The sequence below is a fragment of the Hibiscus syriacus genome, unplaced genomic scaffold, assembly GCF_006381635.1.
Source record: "Hibiscus syriacus cultivar Baekdansim isolate YM2019G1 unplaced genomic scaffold, ASM638163v2 tig00109923_pilon, whole genome shotgun sequence".
Classification (NCBI taxonomy): domain Eukaryota; kingdom Viridiplantae; phylum Streptophyta; class Magnoliopsida; order Malvales; family Malvaceae; genus Hibiscus; species Hibiscus syriacus.
In genome coordinates, this window is record NW_024062529.1 from 554,271 (window position 1) to 564,199 (window position 9,929).

General features: G+C 32.4%; 1 protein-coding gene across 2 annotated transcripts; it reads right to left on the bottom strand.

The window, feature by feature from the left end:
• Nucleotides 1–2,223: 2,223 nt before the first annotated feature.
• Nucleotides 2,224–3,192, bottom strand: LOC120210348 (protein TIFY 5A). Of its 2 annotated transcripts, none has more exons than XM_039209105.1 (3): nt 3,017–3,192; nt 2,816–2,915; nt 2,224–2,634 (listed from the first exon to the last, which is right to left on the bottom strand). In XM_039209105.1, exons 1-3 carry the CDS (start codon nt 3,088–3,090, stop codon nt 2,431–2,433), a joined length of 378 nt encoding a protein of 125 aa, XP_039065036.1. In that variant the 5' UTR covers nt 3,091–3,192; the 3' UTR covers nt 2,224–2,430. The 2 variants fall into 2 exon arrangements, 1 of the variants encoding a protein (XP_039065036.1); XR_005524497.1 differs by having other exon boundaries at nt 2,578–2,634; nt 2,816–2,897; nt 3,013–3,192.
• Nucleotides 3,193–9,929: the final 6,737 nt, after the last annotated feature.

Consider the following 9,929-nt stretch of genomic DNA (forward strand, 5'->3'; position numbering starts at 1 on the left):
TTAGAACATTTGGTCGGATATCCGCATGAATTCCTCAACTAATAGGCTTAAAGCTCATCCCTTATGCAGTGAGTATTCTATTCGTTATTAAGTGTCTTATAAACTCATGTTTGATTTATATGTATTTTCTTATTATTACATGCCTACTTTTTTTATCTAGTATTTTTTAGTAGTCTAAGATAGTATTTGTTATGAATCTTTCTTAGTCATTGCAACGTACATATACCTTGTAAATACAACTACTCGAACCCTGAATCTTTGTGGAGAACAATCTTTTCTTTAATCACTGAAATCATTAAGAAATTTGTCCTTGTAATTGTATCTTCGGTGACCTTAGCCCCTTTTTGATAATTGGAATAAATGGATCTACGTAGATGATAATCGTCCTCAAATTCTAAACCCTTTTACTTTTCACATTTCTATGAAATTTCTCAACATCAAACGTATCTTCGGAGTAGTTTCGTTGGTATTTTTCATGGACAGTGAAGGTGACATCGGATCCCGGACAGCTATGGCACAATGCACATTTTTTTTGGAACATTGTGTTATACACATCCGGATCCCATGTTTATTGCATGAGAGGACTATGCTTAGATTTAACCCACACTACCCACGTATGTGGACCATTCTGACTAAGCCAATATCCAAATCTCAAACAAATTAACTTACTTTAGTGGTTAAAATAATTGTTGCTCTTCCTAGAGGTAATGGATTCGAGCACCAGTAACTACAAGAGTAATTGAATTTTCATTGTCAAAATCTCGCACAAACTAACATACCTCAGTAGTTAAAATAATTATTGTTCTTCCTAGAGGTAATGGATTCGAGCACCAGTGACTACAAGAGTGATTGAATTTTCATTGTCAAATGGTTGAGAGTATTTAGAACATATACTACATTGTAATTACTTTAGCTTAATAAAAAAATATATCCAATACCATCCAATATATTTGTAACATGTTCATGTCCATCCCAAAAGATGTACAGTTCTTACATTATTTGTCCGTACTAAAATTCATCATGGGAAACAATTAAATATATTGTTAAAATCTTCGTTTGTAATTTTTTTTATCACTTTCTCGAGAACCAAAAAGAAAGTTTGTTTTTCCTTTGAATGAAAATGTCGTTAAAGCACAAAGGTTGTACATGAACAAGCCTAAATACCATTCATGTGTAGGACTAAGTTTTTGGACTTTATAACGTATCACATGTCATACTTATATATACACAAAATCTTTTTGGATCAACAAACACACTAAATAAACGAGGCAAGTAATATATATATTTTAATATATTTAATTTTGAATTTAATCCGAACAGTCCATTTCCTATACAAAACGAGGTTCATACATGAACAAGGCTTTTTTTATATATAGTGTGGTAAATAATTTTCCATTGCGTTTCATAGAAGATCATATATTTTGTGAAGGTTTAATTTTTAATTTTATCTTTTTTTTGGAGGAAATAGGAACATAAGGGTTAATTATACCTATAATCGTTTAACTATGAAATGATTTTAATCTAACTATCGACCTTTTATTATATCAATCAGATTATTTAACTATTTAAATGATATCAATCAAGCTACAAGTCTTTAACATTTAAAGGGTTAATGTGATAGTTAATAAAATTAGTATAATTACATATTTAGTCTTCATTATTAACACATTTTATCAATTCGGTCCTAATTTTAATTTAATTTAATAAATTTAATTATCTAATCAAATAATGCCAATCGCCACATGTGTAAATGATGAGGAATAAATATGTAATTATACTAATTTTGTTAACTACCACGTTAGCTCATCCATTAAATATTAACGACGTGTGATTTGATTATCATCATTTAAATAGTTAAATGATTTGATTAACAAGATTGAAAGATCAATGGTCACATTTGAATCTCTCCATGATTAATTGGTCACATGTGTAATTTACCCAAAACATAATTACTTTTTTTTACCACACTAAATTTCCCCCAAAACTGAACTTCACATATTTTTCCAACTTGAATTAAACGTGTATATATATATATATATATATATATATATATATATATATCATGTGATTGTATACCATCATATCAAAATTTTATGATTGAATTCAATACCAATAATATTTATAATTAGTTGGTATACATATAAAAATATATTTTTAAAAATCATAAATGATATAAATAAATTATTATGTAAATCAACATAAAATGGATATGCAAACTATCAACAAATGTAAAATACATCATGGTCTTGAAGCTAGCTACTAGCAATATACACAAATCTACAAGAGGAAAAAAAAGGATGAAAAAAGCCTCCATGGCCAATCTCATTCAATGAAATCATTACTAGTTGTAATTGCTAGCCAAAAATGATAGACCAATTCCTTCCATTGCACATAATAGCAAGGAGATATAAAAGATGATACTAATCAATATTAATGGTAGGGAGATGTAGCTTGGATTCGATTCTTTCGTTTTTGGAGGAACCGTTGAAGCGATCTCTTAATGCCGGTGGGAAGTCCGGTACTAGGGCTACTTATCGGAGATTGTAACGATGGCGAAGCCGGTTCTGATCCCGATGTTGGAGTTCTTAATCTTTCATCCATTTCTCGGTTCGCAATCATTAGAATTGCTCTTGCCTGCACAAATCTTAATTTAGAATGCATGGATTTTCTAACTAAAAGTAGATACGAGAATATAATATCAAAATCTTGTAGTCTATTTTTGACATATCGAATTCAAATCTTGAAGATAACATTCCTCTTCCTAAATTATAATGTACCAAATATAAAGAAGAATTAAAATCTAAAAAAGAATTACCTGGAGCTCTGTAACATCACAAACGCAAACTCTTCCATTATAGAAAATCGTGAGCTGTTGATGTTGGTTTTCTGGGCTTTCACTGCTCCCTTCTTCCACCCTTCAATCATTTAACAAAAAAAAAACACAGAAAATCAATCACAAATAATATTATTCATTGCACCCAATGTAAACCAACACCAAGGAAAGGGAAGTACACACATGTCGCGACGGTCGCCGGAAAATCCAGAAGGAAGGAGCCGGAGTTCCAAGTTGCAGTTTCGTCTCATCTTCATATATATATGATAATGATGTTAATGAGGATGAACAAAGAAGAAAGTTAACCTTTTTAATTAGGTTTTTTCCTGGAGAAGAAGAAACTGATAATATTGGAGAGGGGAAGGATGAAGAAGAAAATGGGGTATATATATTGATATATATATTTAAAAAGCAAATGTTAATTAAACACGTAACGCACATCAACGTGAAACACAAAAATAAAGAAAACACTCACAGTTTATGGAAAATCTTTGTTTTTCAATTTATGCACGTGGAACATGCGAGTTTTTCATTTTTAAAAAAAAAGGAAATTGTATGGTGAATACATAAAAAATCCAGTACCTTCCGGATTTGGCTGTTGGTTTGGCCTTCCAGCTGAGTGCGCCGTTGCTTCTCTTCATATTCATTGTAATAATTTCACGTGCTTTAAAGTCGACATAACTGATGGCCCTTCTCCGGTTTTTCAATGAATATTTAATATTAATAATAGCTTCTTTCTTTTTAAGTATTTTTTAGGGTCAACTACAATAAAGGTCACTAAAGTTTTAGGTTATTTTCACTTTAATCATCTAAATAAAAGTATTTTTCATTTTAGTCACAAGACCGTTAAACCATTAACATCAGATGGCACGTGTTAAAGGAAACTGAGATAACATACCCACATGTTATTTTATTTATTAAATTAATATCATCAAATACCCAAGACTTTTTCTTATTTTTGTCCTCATTAATTATATTTTAAATGTTTCAATAATTATATTTTTCTCTCAATTAAATAATTCTTTTTATAAAATGTAACTAAAGCCTTTGGAAACTTTTCCGTGAGTGGCAAGATAGAAAAACAGACATTAAAAACATGTGATCACATTTATCTCAAACTTATGTGAGGCGTTAGGATCCCATGTGGGTGCCATCCTTAATCAAAAAATTTATTTGCTATTTTCGGGAAAAAAGTCAATAAAAATAATAAAGGGTAAATTACTTCAATGCTATTGAATTTTAGGTTTAATATTAATTTATCATTGAAATTTAAATTGATACGACTATACTATTGAACTTTGGTTCTGTGTTCAATTATATCACTAACTCGTTAATCCATTAAAAACTATACTATTGATGTTTTTGTCCATTTTTAGTTATTTTCGAAAATCATCACTCTCTAACGTCTTTGTGACCTCCATAGACATTGATTAACTCATCTCACAGTCTTCTATTATATTATCAGTTTAGATTTTCTTAAAATATTTTTAAGACTCGTGAATTTTTTAAAAAAATCTACTCATTTTTTTTAGGTTTGGAGTTTTTTTTCATATTTAAAGGGTTTGAGGTGTTTATTTGAAAATCCAAACAGTGAGAAGTATTATTTAAAGAAGACAAATAGCATATCTCAAAACCTATCTCATCGGACAACCATAAGAGAAAATTAAAGTATTAGAACGTCAAACCTTGATATGGATTTTTATTTATTTTGAGGGGATTTCGTGGAAAATCAATTTGAGGAGAAGAAAAGGAGAGTGGAATATAAGCGTTTAAGTACCGATCTAGCAATGAACAACTAACACCACTAACTTGATTCAATTATAAACCAAACCAGAGGTGTCACATTAGTAGATCGGAGAACATATTCAATCGATTTTGGAACCAAATAAACATTCGATCATACTAGTGTGAATTAATTAATATTTAGGGGAATAAATTGACATATACATAAAATATATGGACCAAATTGCATTACAAGTCATAAAGTGTTCAAAATGTATCATTTTCCAAATTTCAAAATAATGGGCATCGAAACCCAACACTTGGTTTCGAAACCCAAACATTAGTTTTGGCCAATGATGGACGACGATTGACAGTCAACGAAGTAACAAAATCAATACACAAATCAAAATATTTATATATAATCCTCCAAAACGACTTTAGTGGTAAATGAATTATTGTTATTCCTTGAGCCATCGGATTCGAGCACCATGAATGACAGGGGTGTGAATATTTCATCTACATAATTGTGCCATTTCCAAATTAACAGGCCTATAGTATAATTAAAGATAAAACTAAAGTTCATTACTACAATCATATTGATTCAAAATCCAATGATAAAATTAATGAAAACGGAAAGTGGAAATGGTCAATCAAGCTCCGGAGGAACCCGTTTGACTGGGAAATTGATCAATGACAAAATTTTCTACTTACTATTAACCAGGCTGCCAATAATACCAGGAGTGAGGATTGTCTAATGTAGGCTAGAAACTCGTTGGGTTGTTATGCACCCAATGTCTATTGTGAGCAGTCATTGAATAATGTAGTATCAGCAGACATTGTTTGGAAATTCATCTGGGCTGGTTTGGCGCCCCCCAAAGTAGAAGCATTCATGTGGAGAGCGGTCTTGGTCCGTATACCTGTTCGTTACGAATTGTCAAAACGGGGAATAAGCTCTCAAGGGCAAAATCGATGTCCTTCATGCAATAAGTTTGATGAAACAACAGAATACATTCTCATTCATTGTGAAGTGGCTTGGAAAATTTGGCAGGGTTGGTGTTTCTTCTGGAATATAAGCTTTGTCATGTCGAGATCTTTGAGAGAATTACTACTGATTTGGGAGGAATTGCCAGCAAAAGCTTTTTGGAAACTCATCTCTTTCGGTTTTGTCTGGTCCTTATGCTTGGAACGAAATAATTTATTTTTCAATAACAAAAATTGTAATGCTAGGGCTTTACTTGAGGCAATGTTATTGAGAATAGGTATTTGGGTAAAGTCCAAAAAGCCTGAGGCGATTATCTCCATGAATGATTTTATCAGATGCCCTTCGGCGATCTCTCTTCACATAAAGCAACATAGCAAACCATCTCCTGGTTCGTAGACAGCTCCTCCTCGTGGGAATCTGAAATTTAATGTCGATGCGTCAGTATTCGGAAGAGTGGGAAAGGCTAGTATTGGGGGCTCCTCCGTAACCACAATGGAGAGACACTCATCCGTTTCTCTAGATCTATTGGGCAATCCGATCCTTCAGGGGCGGAATTGGAGGCTATACTTGAAGCGTTTTAAATTTTTTCTTCCTCCAAATGGGTTGCAAATGATATTTTGACAATTGAATCTGACTGTCTTTTAGTGCAGAACTGGATTGATGATCCTCTTCAAGCCCCTGCACCACTTACTGATTTGGCTGTAAAATGCAAGGATTTCTGCACGAGGCAAGCGTGGAAGGTTAATTTTGTGTACAAAGAGAGAAATCTGGAGGCGCATGAATTGGCACACGAAGGAGCTCAGAGACTTTATCCATTCATATGGATGAAAACGGGAGAACAATAGTGCATGGCTGTAGCATGCGCTAGGTTAGCTTGGCGGGGATGTGTGGCTGGTGCACCCAATTCTTTTTTGTGAGCTGTGATTATAGTCCTCCTTCTCCATTTGACAAATAGCTGGTTGATATAGGGTGCTTGTTTTTATGGAATATCTGATTTCTGTTGGAGTTAGGTTCTTTGTTGTTTTGAACTATTGGAGTATTGGAAGAGTGATATGCTTGCAGGTTTCAGGGGGCTGACTGAATCTCTGATTGGTCGTAGTATGGTTGCTGATAGATGTTCTTATATCTGAGTTTCAGCTTGTTGCATTGTTTTTGATGTGTTCTTGTTGGTTTTTGATGTGAAGTGGATCTGCTGTTAGTTATTGTCGGATTTGGGCAGGGGTGGGACTGTGATGTTTTGGTATCATCCAACTGGGCTGTTTCGTTCATGTATCGGCAGAAGTGATTGACTGTGCGGTTCCTTTTGAAACCATTAGCCCTAAGTTGGGGTTTCTGCAGTAAAGACCTGAGGCGTGGGGGACTTTCTTTTTTATCAGGGTGAGAAGCATCGTGGCAACCTCTATCGGGGAGTCAGGTGGTTGATGAAATCCTTTGTTTCTAGAGCACCGGCCTGATTAGCGTGGTGTCCTGTTTTGGGATTGCTTAGATTCTGCTCTTTATGGTTTATGTTCATTGTTGTGAGGGCGGGCTAGTTGGTTGTTAAACTTTGCCTGCTGATTCTTGCTGGTAGCGTGTGAGGTGTATATGGCTTGATTTATTCTGTGTTAGATCATTTTTGTCTTATTCGACGTTGGTCTTGGGTGTTCTTTTTCCTCCATTTAAGCGTATGGATGTTTTTTAACGAGGACTGATCATCATCGCTGCCCTTGTATGTTTTTTCATCTCAGTAATAACATACAAGTCTCTACTTAAAAAAAAGTAATTTATCTAACAGAGAAGGAGAATACCATGATTTGGACCATATAATAATGAAACCCAACAATAAACGTGTCAATTTAAAATTGAATGTGACATTGGATTGTTACCTACTATTACCAAACTATAATCAATTAGACATATTTTGTTTCAATCAAATTTAATTATTTTTTAAAATTTACATTATAATATTAATGAGTTGAATAGTAAATAGAATTCTGTCAATTAAGTCTGTATTAGTGTAGTGACTACTTATATTTATTGTACCATAAATTCATAATTAACATTTCCAATTTATCAAATTAGACTCTCTTTATAAGCTTTTGATTTGATGACAAATAATGTGTAGGTTTAATCTAGATTTATTTTGATGAGTCTCAGTCGAATTAATTATTAGCTTGAATTAGTTGATGCTTATCGCAATTAATCATTCAATATTTATACTGATTGATTTCGATTGAAATTATTCATATAATTCATAGGTTGGTGGTGAACAACTTGATATTACTTAAGCAATGTCTTGAGTTTGAATCTTTGTGTATGCAAAAAATTTCTGGTGGGAAACTCACCCGTCAAAGTCAAGTGTGCAACGTTAGTCGATCCGGATTAGTCAAGGCGAAGTCTTGGAATCGGGAGGACAACCAAAAAATATAATAATAAATTACTTCGTATTGTTGTTGTCAAATGCATATATTAATAAAATGTATATTACTTTTTTAACCTATTGACTATACACATCTTGTAGACGTAACTGTTTAAATTTATAATTTCTAAGGAGAACAACATTCTGTTGTAGCATTGAGGTTACTTGATGGGTCCAAATGTATATTATTTTTTAAAAAAAATAGAAATTTATATAAAAATCTTAAGAGTTTCATGGTTTTGAATCATATTCAATGCTCTGATCACAAGGACGGGTGACCTACTAATCTTGGTATAAATCTATACACCATTTTACAAACAAATATCCATTTCCTTTTCTATCGAGTTAAAAATTGGAAAGGAAATTAAACACGTTATATTTCCAATTACCTAATTCCGCACGTGTTAGAAAGGGGGAAAAAAGTTGAAAACTTGCAATTAGAAATAATTTTCACATGACAAAAGACAGAAACATTTGGCTTGTAGGGATTATTTTGGGGGAAAACAAAAGAAATTAGGGGAGAGTGTTGATCGTTTGAAGATTATAATTTCAATTAAAAATGGGTGACCTAACTTTTCTTTTTTTGGTCACATGATTTACTATTTGGCATAACCACAATAAATTGATAATTTCCCCCCTACAGCTCTCGAAGTTTCATTTATAGCACGTGTTCAACATGGTTTATGTTTGGGGTTTGGATGTAAAAATTGAGAGATGTGGTGGTGGTTTTGTGACAAAGGTCCCAAAGAGTGACAAGCAAGGTGTTTCCGGTTTCAAACTCATATGATTGCATGTTCATTTCTCTTTCTATATTGAACTATCGTTGTTATGGGGTAAATTATCTTCTATGTCATTAAATTATGGACACAATTCTATTTTGATCGTTGGTTTAAAATTTTTATTTTAATGTCGATCAAATTATTACTTTAACCAGAATTGGTGACGTGTTTATGTTTAATTGGGACAATAACATATTTAATTATTAATTTTAATTAGAAACAATCTATCTAATAAGATGACAACACATGTTATTACGATATTTATGAAAATTAAAGAAAATATGAATTGAGTTAAGAAGAGTTTGAACTTAAAATCTCTAAGGAAGTTAACACTCGATCAATAATCACAGAGTTTGAACTTAAAATCTCTAAGGAAGTTAACACTTAATCAGTAATCACAACACTAAATGAACTTACTTAAGGGATGTTTGTTTGCCTCTTAATAGAACCATTCAGCGCTGAATGTTGAACCATTCAACATTCAGCGCGTTTGTTTTGTACCTCTGAATTATTCAGTGCTGACTGATTCAACAAAACAATACTGAATGATTCAGCACAGAAGTACATTATGAATCATTCAGAGCCAGTTATCAAACAACATGTCACATTCAGAGCCAAACCATTCAGAGCCTCCTAATCATTCAGTATTTGAATCATTCAGCGCTTAATAATTCTGAAGTAAACAAACAACCCCTTAATTGGATATATCTCAGATTGATGAATTACTTGATAACTTTTCCCCTCTTCTCTTTGAAGTTCCTAGCTTCTCTTGAGCTTCAAATATAAAAAAAACACATCTATCATACCATCATAATATTAAATTTGTCGAATCCATCAAGCGATCTCAATAATAATAAAAAAGTATTGTTTTCTCTAGAGGTCTTGTGTTTGAGAAGTTGTGTCTGCATGGTATATATGCATTATAAATGGTTATCCTAAACAGATACTATTTTATAATCACCAAAGATTAATAAGAAAAACACAAAATTTATCAATACTAAAAAAATATGAACATAAAGTTTGATTTTAGGATTTTATTAAATATTTACATTAAACCATCATGTACTAGGGTTTTTAATTTTTTTATTAAATTTCCAAACACTCTCTATGGTTTTGGAGCATTCAACAATGGTGTTTTGAGGGTAGAGGAAGAAGACTAATGAAATGAAAAAGATGGGTATAGTGTTGGAGGGATTCAGTGGGCTTATGGAATTG